A 26,065-nucleotide genomic window follows, 5' to 3' on the forward strand; every position below is an offset into this window, starting at 1 on the left:
CTTTCTTGTAACCGATTGGGATGTGGGTGTCCTTGTCTATACTACAAATTTGTCTGCAGATAGTTTTTACACTCCGCACGTATTATAGGTTGCACCCCTGAATAATCTGTACGCTAGATGCTATGAAAATAATCTCCTATGCTTTGCCCATTGCCTTAAAAAAAACTTATTAAATTTATAGATGTTACCTAACCACGACTAGTTGGTTGTGAGTACATTAACCACAAGAGCCTTTAAATCTTATCACTTCAGTTCTCAGTCTAATTAACATTAATCTATGTGAGATTAACATTAACCTATATGAGATTGTTATCAACACTTTTATGTTTTTGTAGTTTGGTTCTCTGCCTTTCTGCGTCTTTAGATTTTATTTAAGTATAGACTCTAATCGGTAGTACCACTTTAACTAATTTATAGTCAGTCAGCATAAATTTCGTAAAATAGGACAACAATGTGTAAAACACGTTCTTTAATAAACAAGTTTTATTAATGGTTGTGTATTTCCATCGGATGAAAATATAAGAGGAAAAAAATTAATTTGATTAAAAATGAGATAACGCTCTAAAAAAGTGAGGTATGTCGAAATGTTGTTGACACGGATAAAGTAAAAGAAAAACTTTCTGAAATGATTTCAATATTGATCTTCGACATATGATAGTTCTGTATCGATCCTTTAGAAAGAAAAATTTTTGTCTCACGGTAGCCTACTCCAATCCCCTTACTAAACTATTGTCTTTGGGTTAGGCGGTTAGCCAAACTAATTCGACCTACAAAGCATTACGACTATTCAAAAGTCGTTCTGGTGGGGTAAGTCTAAGAGCATTTGTACGAAATCGTGGTCGTTCATTTGTCTTCCTAAAGCCTTGGGAGGGCTGGGTATACATCGTACTGAGCTAGACAACTCAGCTATGCTCAGTAAATTAGCCTGGAGGCTTAAGGCGGAACCTAATGCTATGTGGGTTCGGTTTCTGAAAGCTAAGTATTTTCCTCGTACAGAGTCCCCAGGCCCTGTAAAACCCCATCACTTTTGGCTATGGAAGACAATTAGTAAACAGCTATATCAGATTGAAGATTTAACGACTTGGGAGGTCCATAACGGTAATAAGATTAATATTTGGTCGGATAATTGGATCCCAGATAGTAATCTTCCGCAGAATACCAATAGCGAAGTTCATATAACGAAGGTGGCACAGTTAATTAATAACAATAGATGGGATGACGAGACCCTTAATAATATCTTTGATCACCAGACACAAAACCTAATCAAATCAATCCCTATTTGTACGGTAGGAGAAGACCAGCGGATGTGGAAGCTGACAAAATCGGGTAAATTCACAGTTAAATCGATGTATAATTACCTTTGCACTAGTATGAATTCCCCCACAATTCTTAATCCAAATTGGAAATTTATTTGGAATCTCCCCAATGTTCCTAGAATTCAAATCTTTATATGGAAGATCTGTACTAAAGCCCTCCCAGTTAGGAAGAGAATCAGGAAATTTATTAATAATAATCTACTTTGCCCAAATTGTAATGAGATTGAATCTATAGAGCACGCACTCTTACATTGTCCTCTAACAAAGAATATTTAGTTCTATTTTAATATTATCTCAGAAAATATTGTGAATTTGACAGAATGGATCTTTTCATGGGAACACACCCCTCAATTTAGCGACGCGGCTTATCAGAACCTTTTATCCACTATTTTGTGGATAATATGGAAAACTAGATGCGATCATTGTTTTCAATATGAAATTAATGACCTCTCCCATATTATCAGAATGATTAAGAACTTTCCAAAAAAGGTGCTTTTAAATAATAACAAAAACAAACCCATACAAACTAAATGGAATCCTCCAGAATATTCTTGGTTGAAAATCAATGTAGATGCATCGTTTATTAATGTGAATGAAATAACAGGTACTAGTCTAATTATTCATGACGCTGGAGCAAATTTCATAGAAGCTCATACGTCTATATCCAGGAACAGAAATAGTGAAGAAGGCGAGGCTGTCGCTATTCTAAATGGCCTTCTCTGGACGGCTGAACATAACTATAAAGATATCATCATAGAAAGTGATAACATTAATATCATCCAAAATATCCAGAATTCCAAGCATGAGGTTCAATGGCAATCGCGAGTTCACATCAAGAAAATTTATGAAATCAAAAACCAGATAAATAGAGTGAAATTTAACTACATTAGCAGGAAATTTAATACGCCAGCGGACAAGCTCGCGAAGCGGGCTAGGAAGAAGAACAAATCTGAATCTTAGAGTAGAATTCCTTACTTTTTAGTTCCTTTGTATTGTAACAACACTTTAATTTCTTAATGTGATTTGAACCTCTTAACAAAAAAAAAAGAAATACAAAGCCAATCTAATACACCATGTGCACATAAAAGTATAAGTGGGGGTCAACTTTTTCTGTGGTCGGGAGGCACTTGGTATAATCCACAACAAATTCTCCTTTGTCTTGTCGTTTTCCTTGCTTTGTCCATTTTCTTTTTCTTCTTCTTTTTTCTACTTTATGTTTTCTTTCTTTGTCTAGTTTCTTCTTCACTCGTTTTTAAATATGCCAATGACATGAAACGATCAGATATTTTTATCTTCGTAACCGGGTAATAATAATCCTAACAGCCTTAATTTAATATTATAGTGATTTACTTGGGTTGAAAACAGTGACGGACCTCGAAAAATGCCTTTGTAGGGGCACTTTCAATTATAATAAGTTGTATACCGTCTAAAAATCTTTATGAGAGTCAACGATGAATTTACAAGGAAAAAATTAAAAGTTGAACTAATCTGTTAATAGAGGTCAAAATAAAATAATAAAAGGCTAATAGAATAGCTAATTAAAAAGTAGGGGCATATAGGAACTTACCTATAAAAAAAAGAGTCCACAGGTTTAGGTCCAAAATAAAATTCAAAAAGGAATTAGGGTCCAATCTTCCCAGAAAATAGGATTTTAGTCATTTTTCTTTTTAGAAGAAACATTGTTGATACATAATATGTTATGTATGACACGTATAAAAAAAATGAAATAAAGTAACTCTAACAATAAATAACACGTTATTTATGAAACAAAACAAGAATTAATAAACAGAAAAAAAAACTGTAACTTTGACATCTAGACATATTTTAACTATACTAAATGTGTTTTGTTGTAGAAATATACGTAATTGATAGTAAATAACGTGTATATTGCGAAACAGATAGTAAGTTTGAAATCAATCGAAAAAATCTGAGAAAAAAAAAAGAAAGAAAATTTTGAGGATTGATTTTCAAAAGTAGGTTTTTTCTTATATAAAAGGTTAAAATGGGTATTATGATTAAATAGAAATGATAAAGATCTGTTTTTTCTATAGGGATGGGTAGGGGTGGGAAAAAGATCCGGAAGACCGTTATCCGATCCGTTCAACTGAGATAAAAAGTGTCCATGGACACCCGATGGTCATAACGGTCAATGTCCGACCGGCCCGAAAGAATTGGCGGACGGTCACGGTCAAAATTCTATGTCGAAGGACCGACCGCTGACCGACCGGTACGAGTGACCGAATAGATTGACCGACTAAACTGTCTCATTTTTAGAAGTTGACCGTTGAATTTTATAGACATATGAATATATGATGATCGTTGGCTATAGTCATATAGTCCTCTGGAAGACCAAACATTAGTGCATGGCTTAATTATATCTTGTCAAATGATGATCAACTGTGTTTTTTCTTTTTTATATTTACTTTTGATTTCTTGGGCTAAACATCTTCATTTGTAAGTAATTTTGTTTGTGGTAATAAGAATAAAGTTCTAAATTAAGTAAATTTGTTGGAAAGTCCGGACCGAGACCGTCCGGTGTCCGACTGGACCGGTAAAATAAACGGTCTTGGACGGTCAATGGACAAAGAATTCTTGAGAGTGACCGTCCGAGTCCGCCCGAGTAAATAGGTGGTCGCCAACAGTTTATGTCCGAGTCGACCGGTTCGATGAAGTTAGAGTCCGATACCGACCGGTCCGGACCGATTCCCACCCCCGGATGGGTCAATCTGGACTAAATATCCATTATAATTATTATTTAAGCTTAAAGTTCTGTATTAATATTAGGGTGGACTAAATGTGCGTTTAATTGTAGATTTTTGGACTACGATAATCCAAAAATTGTAAAAGAGTATGTAAAATGAACAGGAGTCTTCCGGGATTATAACAGCGTACCCACCCCTTTCCCTGCGCCTTATCTACCAACCACGATTTCACCTCGCCAACCTAAGTTTTCTGTAATAGTAAAGTATTTTTTGAAATTGAACATTATTAGTACTCAAAGATTATTTAATTAATTAAATAATTTAATTTTCAACTAAATTATTTTAGGGTTTTAATTGATGTCTCTTCATTCCCTTTTTTTTTTCACAGTAAAGCCTCAAAAAGGCATTACATATTTACAAGATACATCATGAAAATATTATAAAAAAAAAATTAAGAAAGATGGAAAGAATATTGATAAAAAAAATATTGTATACACATGCAAGATTGACAAATAAGCACATTAGCCAACCTAAATGCGGCACTTAAACTCTTAACGGCTATGTAAATGATCTTTCGTGTCATTGGTGTATTTGAAACGATGAAGAAGAAATTAGACAAAGGAATAAAATAGAAAAAAAAAACAAAGTAAAAATTGAATTTTAGTAAAAGACTCTCTATTTATCAATATCTTATTAGAAGTCACATCTTTTTTATGTGAAAAACTACTACATTCATTCGTATGATATTATATATTAGTTATAAATGTTTATTTCATGGACCATTATATTTTATTATATCTTCATTGTTAATGTACATTCATAATATATTATTTCTATTTCAACAAAAAAAAAATAATATACTATTTCAATTTTATGTTTTTTTCATAGTCATATTTTTACCTCTATTTCACTGTGTAAGACCACAAATTGCAATCCTAGCATTACGAACATATTGTCTTTCAATGTGTAAAGTGTTCAACGAACACATCGTGCCGTAGCAGGCACGGATTATGGCTAGTAATTATATATGAGAAAATGTGAAAATAAGCTACTACTACCAAGACTCAAACTTAAGACCTCAACTACGTAAATTAGGATGCATATAGTTTGACTAAACACCTAGTTGCTCTTCATTTGCATTATTGTTAAGTTTGAGGTCATCTAACCAAAACTAATGGTTATGAGTGGAGATGGTCTAACCATTATATTGGTGGTTACTAGATCACTTTTTTCTAGTTGGAAAAGACGACCCCTTCATTTTATTTTTGGGCCTGTCTAAAGCCCACGTAGAGTCTGAGGCCAACGGAAACTGAATAATGTTTGGTTTGATTCGGCTGAATACCTGTTAAACTGATCTCGATGTAATTTAGCTTCGTCCAGGGTTTCTGATAACTATCTAATTCGAACCGACCGAAATAGTTTATATAAAACTATAATCAATAACTAATACTTAATTCATGTTGTAAACTAATAAATAAAATTTGTTAAGGATTCAAACCTACAATGGTTTAATGATTGATTTTAAATTTCCTAACATCGATTTTTTTTTTTTTTTTGTAATTTCACTCTATTCTAATGGTTAATTTGATTAATTGAGTTTGGTCGAATCGAACTCAGTCGAATCAAATTAAACTAAACTAAACGAAGTCTATTTATTGACTGTTTAATTGACTCACCTTCATGGTTTAACCAAATCATATTGGTTTAACTTCGGCAAATAGCAGACAACAACTTGGCTCCCCATTTTATTTGATGAGATAGGTCATTTTGTTTGGTTTATCTTCATTTTATTTCATCTTCTAAATCATGTGGTCACAGAGAAGAGCTCTCTGCAAAGTAAGTACAATCACGAGGTCTGATTAGTAATTGTGGGTGAAAACAGATAGGGCAGGGATGGGACTAGCTATAGAGTACTTGTTTAGCCTTTTATGATCGACTGTGGAAGTTGTCGTTAAGTAATAGGCCCCATCCAAAATTATTGTTTTCTTTTCACCATTATTAAGCCAATGGAAAATCTAAGTTTTGAACTTTTCAAGATATTGTCATGGACAAGTCTTTTTCATGGATTGCATTTCCTTTTTACCTCATCTTTTTCTTATGCTATAATCACCAAAAAAAATTGTTAGAGGACTTGTATCCAAAAAATGGAGATATGTAGAGAGATCAGTTCAATATGGGTGGAAGGTTTAAAATATGAACTCTAATAACACAATATGTCTACTATCAACACAAAATAAATCAAAAGTCTAAAAGAATACAAATTTTGAAATGTACCAAACATATTATTTTAGCATATACCATTTTTTGTGATTCACCCAAAAAAATCGTCTTTCCATTACATTGTTACCTTATTGCATTAAACAAACCGTAAATAACCCTATATACGTTTTACTGTGAACTTCACACAATTTGATTTGTGTTGCATACAAAACAAACTTATTCTTACACATACCTACACATTCATTTTACTGTTACAGCCAATGCTACTCAAGTTTGCCTCACAAGTCGGTGCGACTGTTCTTGACCTATTTCATCAAATGTTATTCGTAGTACCTAATTGCATTTCATTGCCTCTCAAAGTCTATCTTCGAAACTGATTTACACATAACTATGTGTTTTCAAGATTAGGGTATTGGGCAAATTGAACTAGATATGTATATGCAACAAGTAAATCCAACGTTCATGAACTTATTTTGATTAACCAAATAGGATTCACTTCATTACTTTCAAATACAAGGGTTCTTAATTTTTTTAGTGACCCTTCATTTCAGGTTATATATATATATGAGAGAGAGAGAGAGAGAGAGAGAGAGAACTGAAGTTGTACATGAAATCAAGAATGGGTTTAAGACAATCAATTGAATATCATGTCAATGCAGCATTTTCAGTCTCAAGTACACGCTGTAGTCTATACTAACACATTTACAGGATTCAGTAACACATATTCGAGCCACGCTTAATAAACCTTAGAGGCTAGGGAAATTCGGAAGACAGAGAGAGAGAGAGATCACCAGTCCAATGAGCTCGTTTATCATTTCTGAGTCCCACCCCTTCTCTAAATCATTTGAAGCGTCATATCACAGTAATTACACACCTGGTGAAGGAAAGCAATATATCATCACATTAACATAATACACAAGAACGAAAACAAACATGGCCTTCCAATCAGTTCTAATTTTTTTTTTTATCAGCAATGAAAACATAGATTGGGGCGTTGGCTATGATATACTGACAATATTACCGCTATAGCAACCATATCAATACTACGCCCTAGCCCCATGTTCTTGATTTAGGAACCAAAATTGGCCCTAGAGCACCCCAGACTTCTCGAACTGACCAAATCAGGTTCCAAACCCACCTAAAAGGCCCAACTAATATGTAAGACAAGGTGTAACAGTACAACCCAAGTCCACAATGTCTTCCTAAACAATGTGGTACGAAGTCTGTTATATAAGAAACTTTTTTTTTTCACATCAGTTCCGAATAAGAGTCCCAGTAAACTTACGACGATCTGAAATAAAAACAGACACATTTTTTGTTTTTGTTTAATACTAACAACAGTACCAAATAGATCTTCTCATAATATGTTCTAAAAGTATGTTCCTACAAACATATTTGGAGGAAATAAACTAGTATTCAGTAAGAATAGTTCAAACTTCAAAGGTAAATGAGAAACTGGTGGATCAACAAAATTCTGTCAGCATTCCACTGTCTTGGTTTTTAGACACTTATGACTTATGGACTGCTAAATGTTTGAATTTGTTATTCAAACAATTTATCGCGACTAGTTAAACCTAAGCAAAAAAGAACAGTATAAGTAAATAAAAGGAAAGTTTCATTTTAAGAACAAACATGGAAAGGGTAGCAAGAATATACTTTAAGAGCAGCACGATGCAGCTTGGGTTCTGTCTGCTGGTCTGTCAACAAGAACCATCCCCTTTGGATTTTGAGCAGGCTGAGCACGAGGCAACTTCCTTGCTGGATGCACCAAACCACAGAACAACCAAGTCAGACTACAAAATGACAACTAGTAGTATCACCAGATGTAATTCATGAAGCTAAAAGATATCAAAGCAAAATTCATATCAACATACTTCCATATATGTCCAAAGCACAATCAAACTGCTAATATATAGCATAAAAACCCCATTTTTACTGCTATATCATAATATTATACTGAAAAAAGATGATGTGTTTAGAGCATAAATTTGTCTCCAGAAACATCACTATTTGTGCAGGAACTTAGCTGATTCTTCTGATCAGTAACCTTTTTTTTTGAAATTTTGAACTAATATTAATGAAAAAGAATATACAGAAATAGTAGTTGGTTATGTTACATCATCAGATACTCTCAACTATTGCCAAAATCATAGTATGATTTTTCCTTCGCCCAATCTGTATATCTACTCCAATGGAACAACAATCTGAGAATATCTTCTACTTCTAAAACACTATAAGGATTAGAGTCCTTGAAGATGTTGTTTCTATCCTTCCAGATGCCCTTCTAATCAATAGTTCCGTGCAACTGACTAAGAAGATGAGTAAGCATGAGATCTAATCACAATGTTTTTGTATGTCTCTTCTAACTGTGATATTTGAGGAATCCAGCAGAATCTAGGGTGGGGTCGAAAGGTTAACGATGCTTTCATGGCTTATGCACTCTCAAAACTAATGATGATAATACTAGTATGAGCATTGAGCAATACTAAAAATAACCACCTTCAGTCGTCATCACATTATTAAAAAAAAATTGGCGACCTTGATACCGCAGATGCTATGGTAACAATACTTCCCTTAAACTCATTATATTTCAAGAGAATGGTAATGGACTATTAGCAGCTATGCCCCAAATATCAAAGTTAACCATAGCTATCGAAAAAAATAATTTCCAATGAAATTCCTTTAGTTACTGTCAATAGGACTAAACCTCAAAATAAATATTTACCTATTTCGTAGAATATATCATTAACGTTGGTAGCATTCTTTGCAGAGGTCTCCATGAAGAAAAGACCATTCTCCTCCGCATATAAGCGTGCCTCCTGCAAGAGCATTAAGTTTCAACAAGTTCAGTAGCAAATAGATCATACGAAAACAAGAGGAACTGTAAACCATTCCCAACCAAAGAATGACAGCAGGAATAAATTATATTTAAAAGTTGAGAAAGATGAAGTGAGTCAGATTTTCAACATTGCACTCTCCTCAATATTTATTAACCAAATCTTTTATTTGAAAAGCTGTATGATTAACTAGTTAACTACAGTTTATTTTAAGTTTGTAAGAAATGAAATATTTGAGCGCCGCATTTATGCATGCATCAAAGAAATATTAATTGTATTGGATAGTAGTCCAAAACCTATCACGGCCCAAAATAACGAAATTTGCATTCAAGGTAACATTAGCCGTAGATTCTAACCAATGGGAACAGACTTCGAATGCAACAGTCATTTATCTTACAACTGTACTGCAAACTGCAAAGCAATATATATGGCACGGTGGCCACCATCAAGAACTCTGAATACATAGTTCGTCTATACATTCAAAAAGGATGTATACATTGTCTACGAGGTCTAGACACATGACTTTGTTAATAAAGAGAGCATCTACTATCGTTATATGCTAATAGTCGATCAATTTATTTGGGTAATGATCATCATTGGTATTTGTGTTTCGGTGAACTAGTTAATTGATTAAAGTAATGGCGTTCTCATTATTCAATAGGTAATGAACTTAATAGGAAAATCACATCTACCCTTTTGTATTAGCAGATTTAGTAAAAGAGTCATCTATACATCTTTATGGAGAGAAAACAGGATAGAATCCAAATGAACTAAAAAGAAACGACACTCACCTCTGTTGTCACGTTCCTTTTATCTTCCAAGTCGGCTTTATTTCCAGCAAGTGCAGTAACCATGTTAGGATTACCTAACCATCCAAGCATACAAGAAGTAATAGTGAGAAAAGAAACAACACAATCGACTCCATAAGTTAAAAAGCTAAGTTGCTTCTACCCTCAATCCCTCATCTCATTATGTATTGAAATCAAACAATAAATTTATAAACACACCTTGTTTTTGAAGCTCTTGCACCCACTTCTTAGCTCGAGCAAACGACTCCTAAAATTTATAAAAAGAACACAAACAATCCATTAAAACCCACCTACTTGCTACTTCCAATTCTAATATAAACCCCTAAATTTGATCTTCAATTACTGATCAAACAAAAAAGGCTACAACTTTTTACAGGTAAAGGATGATAACTATGAAAATCATGATAATTGAAAATAGAAGAGAGATCAGATTGAATAAATCAAACCGTGTTAGTTATGTCGTAAACAATAATAGCAGCAGCAGCTCCTCTATAGTACATAGGAGCCAAACTATGATATCTCTCTTGTCCAGCCGTATCCCAAATCTCAAATTTGATCGTTGCATCATCCACAGCCAAAGTCTGTGAGAAAAACGCTGCTCCAATTGTCGATTCCTATCAATATTTCACAACACGAATTGAATCGAATCAATTCGACCAGAGAAACAAATCGATCATCTCTTGAACAAAAAGTAAACAGAATCTGAATCAATCCGTAGTGAATTTTGTGAAAAGTACCTGAAATTCAAGGAATTGGCCCTTTACGAATCTCAAAACAAGACTAGATTTTCCTGCTCCCATATCTCCGAGCAAAACCTATAGAATTACAATAAATTATTTGTTTAGAGAGAGAGAGAGAGATTAGAGTTTGGATGATTAAAATTGAAACCCTAATTTGATGGTTTGACTTACAAGTTTCGCATTGAGATTGTTGTTTCCTACGGTAGCCATAGAAAATCAAAGTCAAAAAAATTGCTTCGATTTGTGTTTAGTTGATGAAATTTAGTTGAGATGTATGAGTCTAGAGAGAGAGAGAGAGAGAATTTCCGAGTAAAATATGTAGTCAATAATTTGTTGTAATGGTATCTCAAGTTCTCAACTGTGAGTTTTTTTCCTTGAAGAGGACGCACGAGACGAGACGAGACGAGACGGTCATATTGTGTTCCTAATAGTATTTGCTTTTCAGAAAGTCAAAAGATCCAACCGCCCCTCTCAAATGGACTATATGTCACCGTCTTGTTTACATTTTTGTTAAGTGTTAGAGAACAAAACTAGTACATTTAGGTCGAAATTTTTTATGGGGTTTTTAAAGTAAAAATTTTTACCCCGTATTTGGTTTATCGTGATTAGTTCAGTATATAGGAATTCTCAAAATACAAATTACATTAAGTCACATAAATATCTAGTGTTAACATATAGTAGATGTTTGAGATTCCGCTTAGAACACTAGATAGTTGTATTAGATACACACGTATTCCAACAGCGGACGCACCCCTTGAACCATCTCAAAAAAATTTACCAGTATGCACAAATTGAAGGACTTTTGTTATGGCTCACATTCGTAGTAAATGAACAAATATGTAGCAAATGAGCTTTAGCTATGACAAATAGTATATAACCAATAGTGATGCCGCAAATGGCTTAGCCATAAATTTCTGGCTACGAGGTATCCCGTAACTGGAAAATATACTCTTTGATTATGTGTTTGGTCGTAGCAAAAGGTCATATATTCATATAATGAATGATGTATGCACTTCATTAAATTTATAATTTTTGAGTCTATAGACCAAAAATAGGGTCCTAATAGGAGATTTAATCCTCTATAATCCTAAAAAGGATTTAAAAACCAAATTAATCATCATAAAAGAGATCTAGTCCATTTGTATTCATCTCGAGAGAAATATCAAATCTCTATAATATTTAATCCTTATTAATACCTATTATAACCTTTCCATATATTTTGTAACCGTTTTTGCCAAAATAATCATGTATATATCATTTCCTTAATTGTCTCCATCTTTCTCTCTCCAATCAGAATTATAATGAAAGAAATATTAACAAATCTAATATGTAACCGTAATATAGTATATCTCATTTTCAAGAACATTAACCTAGTTGTTTAACCACTATTAACATCAGAACTCTACATTCATCTCCATTAAACTTATCGAAGATCAATTCTTGAAGGTAATTATTTTTGCTAAAATCATAATGAGAACATTCATTTGTAAGATTTCGTTTTTGTTTTCATGTATTTGATATTACTGTTTTGTATTTAGATTCATTTTTAAGATCTAATAATTAATTTTTTAAACTGTATCAAATTGTTATGTATTATTTCTGAAAAAACGATTCAATTGTAGATCTTTCTAATAATATATATTTCCATCTTTGATAGATCTGAAATGGAAGTCTAAACTTCTCTCTCTCTCTCTCTAAAATTTTAATATCAATAATGAAATCTTTGATCTTTATATCATATTTAATGTTTTATTCAATCTAGGTATGTTCTATATCTTCCAATTTTCGTGGTATGTATCTTAAGATTTTCGTTTAATCATTACTGAAGTTTTTTTCAGATCAGATTCATCTTCACTGACGGACTCAGATTTGCGGTATATTCAGATTCATTGTTTTCTCTGGATATAAAGTACATGTACTTTACGATAACTTTGCGTATTTTATAATACAATTTCTACAATAAATGGAAAAGTTTGTCCTCTGTTTATTCTGACCTTTATTATAAAGTATGTGTACTTTATGATACATTACCGTACTTTATAGTACATTTTTTTTTAAACAAGGTATTCTAAACTTTTTACATTCATAAAGTACTGAAATTATATCTAAATAATCCATACATTTCGTTTTTACATATGATAAATTTCCAGTACTTTAATATAGATGTCAATCTTTTTTTCAAACTTTATATTAATTGTAATTAATTTAATATACTTTACCATAATATGTCAGTACTTTATATTACATTTATTTCAATTTTTTTATGTTTTTTTGATCAAAATGGTTTATTTTGATATCACAGATAGATTTCCAAGCAGAATCATCAAATCAAATAAAAAAAACAAAGCCATACAATCAAACAGCTTGCTGAAAGGAGTGTTGCTTATTTCTTCTTTCATCTCTTCTGTCATATAACTACGCAATCTATTAATCAGGGTTATGGGTTTACTCAGAGAATATCTGAATAATAGAGATGTCTTCACTGTTGCTATTACTTTCTGCTCTCCTACCAAATTAACAATTTGTTGCTGATTATCTTTCTTCTTACCTTTAACTGTTTTTGAACTCCCTCCAAACTGAACAACATAAAAAAAAATACATCAAGTTACAATTTAATGACTTTACCATAAAGTATATATACTTTATCAGACATTATAATGTTCCATTCTAAAAATTGTAACATACATTATTATCTTTAAATACTTTATGGTACACGACATCCACTATATATACCTCAGTTAATGTTGTTTCTTTTGTCTTTGATTTTTTTTGGTTTGATTTTCTTCAACAACAACCTTCCTTTTCGAAGGACTCTTTCTAACATTCGAAATTTCCTTAGATAAAGATGCTGTAGTTTTAGACTTTGGTGCCATTTTTTTTACTGTTAACCTGCACAAAAGGGACATTGCAATTTACTTCATATCAACTCAATCGAAACAAAAAAATATAAAACCATAAACCCCAAAGTATTACTTACTTCGAATAAAGTATGCGTTTTTTATTAATCAAATACTCCAATGTATCATACAAATGATAGATTTTAAGGGAAACGATTTTGTTCTTTACCCATTATAAGCATTCCCAAGTCTAATGAAAAATTATAAATACCCAAATCACAATATTTGTGTTTTTATATATTAGGTAAAGTACGAGAAATTTATGTGTAAGATCTGTTTCAATATCATACACAAGAACAAAACAATCAATAAAATAGGTTTATTATTACATAAATCCATAAACAAAATCAATATTTTCAAAAAAAACGAAAAAACTCCATAATCATTGAATCCCTTAAATCATGGAATCCCGTAACGGTCGAGTAGAGAGAGAAACGAAGTGAATCTGTAAATTGATTTTCTTTCCCGAACGTTGCTTCATTGAATCCCTTAAATCACTCCCAATCATTTCACAAATTCCCCATTTAGCCCTCACGTATTAAATATGTTGTTTTTTCTACAAAGGACATGTAGGGTATAACTATTTTAAAGTATGGATACTTTGGTCGTTTTATCAAAAGGACTAAATATCTAGGATTTGAGAAGATTGGATTATATTTTTGTTTCAAATATTTTTTTTGGTCTATATACCCATGGACTCTTAAATTTATCAAAATAACTATGTTACATAAACAACTTTGTTGGTTGCAATTGTCTCCATTGAAAGAACTTTTTTAGCTATAAAGTTAGTCGATTATGTGAACATTTGAAAACGTGAAAATCTCGTAGGAGTCAATTGAAAATCTTTGATGTATTAATATAATTAATTAATCAATATAATTATTTTGTTAATTTCTGCGTTTGTAAGAAAATACAGTTTATATAATTTCACACCCTGTAAGTTGAAACTTTGGATCTGTCCCAGATCGACAGTAATTTGATTCTCCAAGACCTCCCACAAAATAATTGTTAAATATGTGACAAATTAAGAGAAAAAATGAGCAGTGTTGGAACCATCTCGAGTAAACATACTCAAAATTAGGGTCGTAATAAATTAACTATTCAATTCATTCGGTACACATTAATTAGGCTTATTCCCTCTAATTTGTGGTCAGTTTCCCGCCTAACTTCTTACTTTATGCTAAAATACCCAAATGGTCTTCTTTTTGTCATCTGTATTGACCTTCCTAACGGGTCCTTCCTCTCATGTTTTCCCTCCATTTCATCTCTTTTATTTCATCACTCTCTTTCCTTCTACCTCACTTGTCACTCTGTCCAGCGAAAGGGAATGTAACCCCTTCGTTGGACTTCTCGTCTAGATCTAGAGGTCCTGATCCAGACGATGTTTTATCTAGTTACCAGACCTTGTCTAGTAAAATCAGATGAATATAAGTTTGTTTAGATTTAATAGATGAAGACTTCGGCGAGAAATTCTCTTCCTCTTTTTGCCGAACAGAAAAACAAGAGAGAGAATAGGAGAGAAACAAGAGAGGGCTTAAAGAGAGCAGACATGAAAAAAAGACAAAGAAAGAGGAAAGAGAAAAAAGTGATAGGAGAGAAAAAGAGAAGAGATAGAGGAGAAAACATAGCGATAGAGAAAATGAAAAGAAAAACATAATCAACGGGCGGTGGTTGTATAAGGAGGAGAAAGAAGACGAAAAGGTGCTAGAAAGAAAGAAAATAAAAAGTAAAAGAAAAGAATTAAAGAGAAGTGTTTTGAGAAAGTGATAAGTTGATTTTCTAGTCAATGTATTAAAATGACAAAAAAAAGTGTTCAACATAACCTTCATCAAAAAAAAAGTGTTCAACATAACGTAGGGGACTAGGTGGAAAACTGCTTACAAGAGAGCCAAAAAAGTGTTTAACATAACGTAGGGGACTAGGTGGAAAACTGCTTACAAGAGAGCCATTTACAAAATAACCTAGAGGTATCAACTTAGCCAAGACAGGTTAGTCTTTTTTTTTTTGTTAAAAGACACGTTAGTCATTTAGCTAATCATGTTATTCTCTTTTACAAAATAATACTCCGTATGAAACAATGCCAGTTTAAGTTTAGTTGAGAGAGAGCCGGGGTAGAGGATTCTTCCCCCATCTTCATTAGAGCCACACCAATGTGAAGAGATCGGGCTCCCGAGTCCATGAACTTTTCAGTTTCAATGTCAGGTTCTCAAATGAAAGACTCCCATAGTCTCATCCCAAATCAGATAGATATGTGTGTGAAATTTTGATTTCAATTTTCAACTAAGAATTATTAATTTTAAATATAATATCTAATATAATTCTAGAGAGAATTTTAAAAAGATAAACAAAAAAAGATTTCAAAAAATAAATTAGAAAAAGAAGTTGAAATTAAAATTTTAAGCAAAAAAACAAAAATGAAACAAAATAAAGTGGATCTCCTTCAGGAATCCACCCAAATATAGCCATCGGAGGGGGTGGGGGCGAGGCAATGGCTATATTTGGAGATGGGTTCCTAGCCCTGTAGGTAGCCCGCCCCTGGGCTCCCCGGTTAGGACGGACCCGTGAGGGACTGAGCTCCCATTGGGGTTGCTCTTACACTTGCAATATTAGACTGAGATGTATGAAAGGGGATGGGGGATCAACTATTAAGCAAGAAAAACTTTAGCAAATGCTAGCTCCCGTATGCATGCTTATTTTTGTCATATGGACATTCAAAATTTCAGAAAAACTAAGTTGAAAACTATACAAAGGTAATATACACATTTGACACCTAAAGGGCATATTATTAAGGTCGCACCTCCACTGAAGAAACTGTGTTCCATAGAACTGTATCATCTATACGAGAATTCCACAAATGAAATTTACGATCGAACAGAAAAACTGAAGCTATTCCTCTAAAATCATAGAAAGGGGAGTAAAATCTGTAAAGATGGGTTTGGCCACTTGAGACCATGATAACCTAAATGTCTTAATTTTCATAAAAACTTTGAAGTTCTTTATGGGTTCTCCTTGAGCCATCTTACTACAATAGCCTGGAGAACCAGCTGGTGGTCTCTTCTGTCTTTCAAAATTACCACCTCCAAGGATTAAAAAGTTTAATTGAAGTTTTACTGATTCAACACCAACCCCCAAAATACCAAGATAATTTACAGCGATCCAACTATATGAAGATATAAAACAGATTAGACACAGGTTCTACCTGCACAAAAACTTTGGAGCAGATCCGGTATAATAGGTTGTTGTTGCTTAAAATACCACAACAGACACAGAAGAATGGTGTCCGAAATTCTTCTCTTTCTGCTCGGAGATGGAAGATCGAGAAACCATACTTTTCTTGTTTCTTTTTAATCCCAAGTAACTGAGATCATTGAGTTTGATAACCCAGACTCCTCAAAAGTTAGCTTGCTTTCATAATCAAGAGTCTTTGATGCACCTGGGATGGCTTGTGTCAAGTTAAACGGCCGGACCTCTGTTTCATCAATCTGAGAGCTGCAAAAAGACCACAGTAGCTGCAAAACCACCAAATAATCAGACAAACAATCCAGGAGAAACACAAGCCCAGTGAGACTATTCAGAAAAGGTTGAGTACTTGCGGAAAATGAACGATTTAATTTGTAAACTTGCTTTGGGGATTAAGCTGTCAACAATCCACTAGGGAGTTAGAATAAGGTTCTGGATATAGGGGTGTTATTGGGTGAGACTTGGTCAGGTTACTGAACACTCAACAACCCGAACCGGAATCACTACGAAGTAAGTTCTGGTTCTGAATCCGTTCTTGTGGTTCGGGTTTTGAAGCTCGTGATACCTGACAGGGAATTTAGGTTACAATGAGATACTACAAACTGTGGTATATTTGTAGTTTTGTACCTTTTGAAACCCCAAATTCATGGCTCAAAGGCTTGTCATTGCAATTTAGTCTTATCCTAACAGACTTTATTGGTCAAGTTACAGATCTGTCACCACATGGTACGCAAAGAAATTCAAATCATACCTGTATTGGATCTGTTCGCAGAAAATTCCGTTGAAGCCTACGCCCGTCAGGAAGGCGAACCCCAACCCTGCATAGAAGTTTCCTGTCGCCCTTTGGTTCTTCAGGGAGTTCAGGATATGCGGGCTTAGTGAAGGTGGTTTCTGGCTCCTCAATCTTGGTTTCATTTTCATTTGTCGAAACCGGATCAACACGGTCTTTCAAGTTCTCCATAGAAGCTGCCAATGCTCGTAATATCTCCTCATCCTCTTCAGTGATTTCTTCTTTTCCAGATAAACCTGCTTCGTTGAAAATAAAGAAGATAAATAAAAGAGGAAATTAATTAAATGACATACGTGAACAGACAACACAAGTGAAACAAGATTTAAATGTTCATCTGCCCTGACTCCCCAAGTCCAATTTTACCAACCCTCCTCTTCAAAGCAAAATCGGCAGAAACACCTATCAGGATGTAAAACAAAACAGTGAAAAAGCATAGAAATTGACATACCTTGTGATGCTTTATGAACAGATGTCTGATTAGCTTCTCTTGGACGTTTATGAGGAACAGTGACATGATTATTCCTGGGGCCCTCATCCATGAATGGTAATAGATCCTAAACGAGATATAATAATTATTCAATTTTTGCCAGGACAACATTAGTAAATTGTCAATAAAACCCTTATTTATGGTTAAGCATTTTATAAAAGATATCAATGAAGAATGTGATATATGCTAGAAGCAACACCTCCAATAATCTCTCTGGTAGAATCATTCCACTCCATGCACGCATCTTTAGCCCCGTGATGGGGTCCAATACAAGAACTACGGGAAAAGAAACCAAGTTATAGTAGGTGCAAACTTTTCTTCCTTCAGTGGTATCATCATATACCTGGAATATTTAGGATAAAAATTCAGATGAACTGTGAGAATCATAATAAGTTACGCCAAAAATTCAAAGATCAACAGCTCGCTAGGCAAGAAAAATACTACCAAGTTAAAAAATTTATATAAATAGATCAGAAATGGTTAGTGAGACTTCTTCAATGTTTCAATCCCTTGGACGATATGCCTCCTTGACCAAAAAAAGGTGCACAACTCTTTATCATCATTTTTTTTTTTTAATAGTTTGATTGAATTAAGAAAAGGAAAACGAATTTACAAACCCCTAGGGGTTAAGAAAGTGAAAACTCTTTATCATCATCATCGTACACTTCATAAAGAACGCCTTGGAGGATGGTTGGCGTACCTAGGGAGTAGACTATAAGGTTTTAAAAGTAGGTATCCACTGTATTTTATATTACTCGTCACCTAAAACTTGTAATTGTATTTGTTAACTACTTGACTTGCTTATGTAACTAAGTGTTGTTAATTTTCCTTGCACATAGTGTGTTATCTAGAATCTTTGAAATCGAGGTTAGACCTTGATGCTACGCTTCGTCTCATCAAAGAAATGGAAGCAAACTACTACTAATTTGCGAGAGCTAGGTCAGTGGTTTTAGCAGCCATAAATAAGAAGGCGCAACCACAGTTGAGGCAAAACACTCTCTTTTTGGCACATCATTCGCATATTATTTTTAAAAAATAGTAAGACCATGTAATTTTCAATCTGGAGCTCTACTCAGCTCCCTAAGTAGGAATAATCTACAAGCTAATAAAACCCAGGAGAAAGCAATTCAATGAACATTCAAATGAGATGCTCAAACCTAAAAGCCTATCCAATGCAAATGTAGATGACACAAGTCCTGATTCCTGGGGATAAAAGGATAAATACTCGTGATCATGAAGCAAAATTTTATCTATTATGGAAGTGACACAAAAACTCCAGACAGTATTGTTATGGAAGTCTCCCTTCCTCTTGCGAGTCTACACAACTATGAACCATATGTGTGAAAAAAAAGGATAGCAGTAAAAAGGTTGGCTTAAGAGGTAAGAAATTTCTTACCGCCAAGATAGTGTAATTGATGTGAACCAAGGATTCCTTAGGAGCACACCCCCAAGGGTCGGCCATCATCAGTTGGCTAAAATAGTTATCTATTCTTTTAGTTAGTAATTTAGATAATACTTGGGATAGTTTCCTACATTAACTGGGGTGCTAATTCAGAAATAGAAATACTTTTTTTTATGTACACTCATTGAGAAACCTTCAACAGAAGTTTACAATCATTTGAGAATAACTAAAATTCTATAGGATTCCTTAAACAAGTAACTAAAACTGAAATAAACTTTTAGATAATGCTGAAATACATAATGTATTCGAGAGAACTGAAAATGTAAAATAAACTTACATCAATCTAAACCCTAACCTCCATAAACTTGTAACATTGTTGAAAACTAATGAAGAATCATAATTGAACTTCAATCATCTGGCTCCCTGGAAAACTGGCTATACATGTTTACTGATAGGAGAGGCACTCCATCCGTGATTAGGAAAGTGAATCCCTATCCTATGAATAAGACATGTGTAGCCGACGGAATGGAATATGATTAAGTTTTCAATTTATTTATGGTTCTTCATTAGTTTTCAGCAATGGTATTAATTTATAAAGATCAGGGATTAGATTATCTTTGGGTTTATTTTATATTCTCCGCTCTAGAGAGAGGAAGTACAAGTTATTCATTTTTCAGCATTAATTAAGAGTATAATTCAGTTTCAATCATTGTTTTTAGAACGACTTTTGGATTCTAGTTACTGATAGTTAGTTTTCAAAATTTAACGACAATGAACCTCCACTGAAGCTTCCGCCAACAAATTTACATTAGTAATTCTCTATAAGCTTAATTGTATAACCTATTTGTCTACTTTACCGCAGCTACATGCATTAAACTCTATCTAAGCAACACGACAGCATAAAAGGTCAGCAAATTGCATAAATCAAAGCAGTAAAGCGCTCAATATTCTGGCATAAGTAATGAAACGTGTCATTAGACCGGAAACCGAATTTAGACAGATAATAATCCCGACTCAAAAATTCAAAAACAGGTAGAAGAGGTCTCACGAAGAAAAAATTTGAAGCTATAACTTGTAAATACAATAAGAAACTTAGAAACATATATACCTGCCAAAAGATGAAGTTAGTGCTGATAGTCTGAGACACAGCTTCATTTGCCCAAGTATCACGGTTCAGCTACAGAGAAAAATAATTTCAAATATCAGCGGTGCCAGCAACAAGAAGAGAATGCACAAACTGGTAGGAGTATATAGAAGATACTACCATGTGAGAGCAAAACTCCTTCGGGGATTGCAAATTCACTATCAGCCACTTATCCTGCTCTGCAGCCAATTGCTTTGCCTTCATTTGTAGGAAAAATCAGTACCACAGACAGATAAAGACATATAGGTGAAAGACGACGTAGTAAGATAACACATTAACACAGGGAACAGAGAAATGGCAACAACTGCCTGCCATATATGATTTTCGGACAGTTGAAATAACACAGAAACATCTAAGGAAATAAATGAAAATTTATGCCAAGTCAAAATTTCTGTATTGAGAGAGGGAATATTATTCTTTAGTATCTAAGAAAAGAAGGTTTATACCGTTCAGAAAAATATGCTTTAAGACATGCATTCAGCACTTCTTACGAATCAGTTTAATGCTTACGAAAATATATGGAAATCTTCAAGCCAGTATTCTTAATGACAAACAAACCAGGAAAAAACTGTACAAATTGCAACATGCAACAAATAAACCAGTTCTAGACCAATTAAATAACTAAAGCTACAGTTCAATTTTTGTTTAACAATAGAAACATAAACTCCGCATAAGCTAAATATTTAAAACAAAAGTCAATTTCTTGAAGTTAACCATGTTACCTTTTCAAAGGATCCTTGGTACATCAAATGGAAAGGAGGGCGATAAAGGGAAGCAAGATTATCTCGGGAACTATCGGCTGCTGAGGTGGCACCTTGCTCAGACCCCCAAACTCCTGGGCGTTTCATCTCCTCGTTAAAGTTGCGGAAAGCAACTACTGAACCCATTTCATGCGGGGAGGGTGCCATTCTTGAAGCTCTGTTACACAAGAGAACGTTTTCAAGATATAATGCATAAGGCCCACAAAATGAGAGAACATAAACCACATCAACTCAAAAAGTACAAAGGATCTTTTTAGCATTGATACTGTATAATTTCCATATGGTATACGTTATTGAAGTTTCGAACTAGCAGTCTCTATTCGTCCAAGTCTCCATTTGCCTGACTCGAATAGTTTTGCTAGCCACAGCCTAAGTTCTCAAACGGATTTAATCATCAACTAAGTATCCAACGCAGTTGTCTAATTTAATCAGCGAGTACATGTTATTAAACTTAATTTCCTCTTTTATTATGTCAAGTCAGTAAAAAAGTTGTCTTATTAGGGAGAGTTACTTTAAATAAGTAAAAGTAAACGTTTTCCAAAACACAATGAATTTTATTTTATTTTTAGTAGTGGAGCACCGTGTAAAATCATTTGAGGGTTGACAAATTGATGGCGTAGTACTAAGACTAGATCTTTTCTAAACTTATAAGGTAGCGTTCTAGTTTTACTTACATACCAGAATCCAGTTGTATCTTGTCATTTTATGGTGTTATTTCTTACAAGGGCATATATATGGTATAGAATTATTGCTAATTACGTAAACATCGCCCACAATTTCTGACTAGGCCTTGACTAACAAAGCCTACTTCTAGTTCTTACATGGCCGATTAGCTTCTTTCTTTGAGATTAAAAGCTTAGGTTGAACAAATATTTTGTTTCCTTATTCCTATTAAACTACTTCAACCTTTGAAATTTATGAACCTTGGTTTCTTAGTTACCAACTTACGACTGTTCTCATTGTTGAACCTTAATTAAGCATTCATGCTTGAGAAAAAAAACAACTTCCATAAGCAATACAAAAGAACAGAAGAAAGGTATTAGACTTGATTATAAGGAATTACTTCAACCATAAAGGCAAAAAAATATTAACTGGCAGCATTGTTAGAAGCTTAAAAGGCTTAACATATTCCCCATATTTGTAACAAGAAGCTGTGTGGGGAAATAAAGAAAAACAATAGGTGAGGAATGTACCGATACATGGCGTCGTCATACAATATATCTCTTTTCACAGGTAATGGAGGGCGCACTTCTTCACTTCCAGCATCTTGCACTGCATGTCCAGTTTCTTTTTCTCTTCTGCAAATAAAATGGGGTTGGGAAATAAATACAAAGATAATAGATTAATGCATTAATGTTCAAAATGACAATGAATCTTCAATCTACCCTGAAGTTTGATTAGGCAATGGTGGAACATTGTCTACTGGTGCAGAAAAAGATGATGATGCCAAACCACCATTCTCGTTCCCAACATAGTACAGCTGAATAGCTTCTTCAAGCTTCCAGCTTGTGGCCTGAAACCGTAGATTTTTGCACGAGTTGTAGAAGATAAGTCAATTGGTTAAAACTTATACGGTCAAAGATATAAAACATATAGGACAATCGCTCAAATTTTGCTTTGAAGGCTAGAAAATATAATTGACATTAGTGTTGTGCCTGAATCTCGATAAGATAGACGACATGGTACCCATAAACAGGAAGGATTCTGGCGGTAGAGTAAGTGGACCTCTTTAAAAGTTTGACGACATATCTCAGTTGCCTTTAGGAGAAGTAATTCCATTAATTGTATCGACAAGAACCTAAAACACCAACCAGAAGTACTTATTCCATTTCTGCTATGTCTAAATTTTACTCTAGTGGGTTTTCTATGTGATATTATGTTAAACAGTAGTAAGAAATTATATGAAAATCCACTTACAACTATCATTCTTTCAACTTCAAGATCGAAAACTTGAGAAGCAGAAAATTCCTTCAGGAGGAAGTGATCTCTGTGGACTGTACATAATTTGGGTGTAAAGTTGTACAACCACGGTTAAGCGACCATCACTGTCATCGTGTTCCTTCAACTTGATTGCACAATTTTGCTTTTTTTAGGTTTCTGTTATTTTAGTTTTAGAAAATTCTATTTATGGATACTTGGTAAACAAGTTTCATTTTACTACTATAATGTATTATAATTTGGACTGCCTTTCTTGTTTTGGTTAGAAAAACAGTTTGAGAAGGGTGTGGTCTTCTTATATATATTGAGGGGTTGCTCGCTGTAGGAACCTAATTTGAGAATTTAGTGTCATATCTTAACAAAGAGCTAATAGTAAATGAAGACTACAATGTGGAAATAATTATTTTCTTAACTTATTTGAAACCTTTGCAGAAGCGCCCACTCACAATTTAACATCAAAAAGACTGACAAAAATCATGTTAAACTAAAAACAGAAGTAACGAATTTCACGATCAATAAGTTGTAATCAAATGGAGAGCTACAATTATTTTGTATTGTACTTCTAACGAGGCTAACTAACGGATATGTGTGCAGGCATGGGAGTGTTTTATATGCAAGCATATGCTGATATGCAGTACCAAATCATATACATCTAAGACACAACAATAATGCAGTTGGGACTGCTCAATCACCCAAGAGGAGCGACTCGGGTCGAAGGCATTGTTGTTATCTTTTAACTTGGAATAGTTAGAGTTATTTTGAATTATTATCAGAGAATCAGGAGATTTTGTGGAAAATCAGAAAGCATAATATATATTTATATGCTAGGTGAGACAAAGCAACGTCTTCGAGGACGCTACATAGGCAGTCCGCATATTGAGGAATATCAATAGCACCTTTTAACTTGTGAAGAAAGTGTACTGAATCAGTTAATTGTACCCTATTATAAGTATACCCTGGTTATGTCAGAACATGACATAGTTGTACCAGTCCGCATATGTGTCGTACGTGTGTTCTACCTGCATGAATGTCCCCAAAAATTCCTTACTTGGATTATTAAATGTTGCTTAACGTACTTGATGTTTTGCCGCATTAAGTTGTTATAAATGTGCAAGTTTCTATTCGCATTACATGAGAAGTTAGTAACTCCGTGCCTCTACTATTAGGGATACTTTACGTGTTTGAAGTTACTTGATGTTTTTTCTTCTTTTTTGAAACTTTGAATTAAAGTTACTTGGGGTTTATGAAAAGGGAACCCAAACTGTATTAGAGTATCTTCTAATTTGGGGGTGATCATGAATGTCTTCCAGCTACATTCTTTTCCTTGGGTACTCTTCTACAAATTCAATTACTAATTTGGGATGTGAACGGTTTTCAAAAATTTTGGGATGTGAACTTAGTCAAGATATAGGGGAGCAACGATAATTTGGAAGTGTTCCTTCAAAAAAAACTATTGCCCTAACAAATATGACGTACGATTTGGAATCTCATTATGTAACTGAGTGGATCATGAAACCAAACATCAAATTGTCATAAAGAAAACTCCAAGTGTGGAACCTCAAGGACAAGTTTGTGTCTAAGTAGTTGAATGAATGAGCATAATGCATGGAAGTCTCCACAAGTTGCTCTCTTCAAAAGGTGTTTTAGAGTATCCCTAATCAAAATTCGACTTCAACTATGAAAATTGAAGTTTGGTTGATTGAATAGAACATGAAAAAGGGGAAACAATTATAAAGAACAGCTTCTTTAATTAGCAAGACAATCTTTAAACTCTTGTTCAATTCCAACTCCTAAACTCAACCAATATCTACAAGACTCTGATGACTGATAAATAGTTTCAAAATCAAAGATTTTATAAAACCAGAAGACATGATTAGATGATCAAAATCAGTAGTTAAAAAATCAAAAGAGTTCATAGATTACTAGGGTTTGACTTGAAAAAACAAAAAAAAAATTGATTACCTGTAGAAATTGAGTAGCGATCTCTGCTGACTGACCAACAGCAATTTCAAGAAAAGACGATACCATACTTTGTTTCTCATTCGCAGATAAACCGCTTTCCGCCATTATTCGATCAGAATTCAACTCCAACTACGAAAATCAAAGATCTCAAGTTCAGAGATCGGAATTCAGATTAAATTTGCGATAAATAAAATCTAGGGTTTGGGGAAGGAGTTCAGAAATTAGAAGAAGAGAGGAGAGGAGAGGAGAGGAGAGGGGGAGTTGATTTATACAGCTGGGCAGATGAATATCTTAGTAGTGTCCGCTTCTCGTCGTTCCTCGTTTTACACGAATGTTTGGAAATTCTATAGGCGCCTTCAGTCATTTTTTTTTTTTTTTTTTTTTTTTTTTGAGTAAAACCAAAATTTCATTCATAAGTATAAATCAATCCACAACATTACATGGTTTGAGATTTTTTAAGACCGCGGCTTTGGGACATAAAGAATAATCTCCGGGGAATAAATTCTCTAGGGAATCCATGTTTTTCTGTACATTCTCGGGGGAATATTATTTTTAACCCAAAAATTTACTTGATCAAACATTACCCCCTAATCTTCATCTTCTTTATCACCATCACAACCACAACTTTCCACTACCACCATTTTGACTACCATTTCCTCCTCTTCTCTTTTCTTTCTTCTCCTTTCTCACTTACTCTTACCCCCTCTCTCACTATCTCTCTCTATTGCTCTCCCTATCTATGTCTCTCGATGTTTCTTTCTCAATCTTTCATTGTTTCTTGCTTGATCTCTCATTGTTTTTCTCTCCCTCTCACACACAG

At 33.9% G+C, this 26,065-nt stretch overlaps 2 protein-coding genes across 2 annotated transcripts; both read right to left on the reverse strand.

Annotated features, from left to right (window-relative positions):
• Positions 1-6,858: 6,858 nt before the first annotated feature.
• Positions 6,859-11,161, reverse strand: LOC147564068 (ras-related protein Rab5-like). The gene is made up of 8 exons (XM_086643032.1): positions 10,796-11,161; positions 10,622-10,699; positions 10,331-10,498; positions 10,083-10,131; positions 9,867-9,940; positions 8,964-9,057; positions 7,895-7,996; positions 6,859-7,112 (listed from the first exon to the last, which is right to left on the reverse strand). The coding sequence occupies exons 1-7, from the start codon at positions 10,832-10,834 to the stop codon at positions 7,896-7,898; spliced, it is 603 nt and encodes a 200-aa protein (XP_086499158.1). The 5' UTR covers positions 10,835-11,161; the 3' UTR covers positions 6,859-7,112; position 7,895.
• Positions 11,162-16,607: 5,446 nt separating this feature from the next.
• On the reverse strand, positions 16,608-25,574 carry LOC147564069 (UBX domain-containing protein). The gene is made up of 10 exons (XM_086643037.1): positions 25,246-25,574; positions 22,731-22,858; positions 22,539-22,643; positions 21,307-21,502; positions 20,705-20,782; positions 20,549-20,617; positions 18,238-18,381; positions 18,000-18,105; positions 17,513-17,787; positions 16,608-17,030 (listed from the first exon to the last, which is right to left on the reverse strand). The coding sequence occupies exons 1-10, from the start codon at positions 25,348-25,350 to the stop codon at positions 16,866-16,868; spliced, it is 1,371 nt and encodes a 456-aa protein (XP_086499163.1). The 5' UTR covers positions 25,351-25,574; the 3' UTR covers positions 16,608-16,865.
• Between the last annotated feature and the right edge of the window lie 491 nt (positions 25,575-26,065).

Source organism: Eschscholzia californica, unplaced genomic scaffold, assembly GCF_041429995.1.
Source record: "Eschscholzia californica isolate CP2 unplaced genomic scaffold, dmEscCali1.0.p SCAF_1, whole genome shotgun sequence".
NCBI classification, from domain to species: Eukaryota; Viridiplantae; Streptophyta; class Magnoliopsida; order Ranunculales; family Papaveraceae; genus Eschscholzia; species Eschscholzia californica.

Coding starts and splice junctions, on each gene's coding strand:
- LOC147564068 (XM_086643032.1), bottom strand. CDS start 10,834: ATGGCTACCGTAGGAAACAACAATCTCAATGCGAAACTT. Junction 9,058..9,866: donor AAAGGAACGTGACAACAGAG/GTGAGTGTCGTT, acceptor ATGCTCTTGCAG/GAGGCACGCTTATATGCGGA. Junction 7,997..8,963: donor TGATATATTCTACGAAATAG/GTAAATATTTAT, acceptor TGGTGCATCCAG/CAAGGAAGTTGCCTCGTGCT.
- LOC147564069 (XM_086643037.1), bottom strand. CDS start 25,350: ATGGCGGAAAGCGGTTTATCTGCGAATGAGAAACAAAGTATGGTATCG. Junction 18,106..18,237: donor TACCAGAGAGATTATTGGAG/GTGTTGCTTCTA, acceptor TATCTCGTTTAG/GATCTATTACCATTCATGGA. Junction 17,788..17,999: donor TGTTCATAAAGCATCACAAG/GTATGTCAATTT, acceptor TCAACGAAGCAG/GTTTATCTGGAAAAGAAGAA.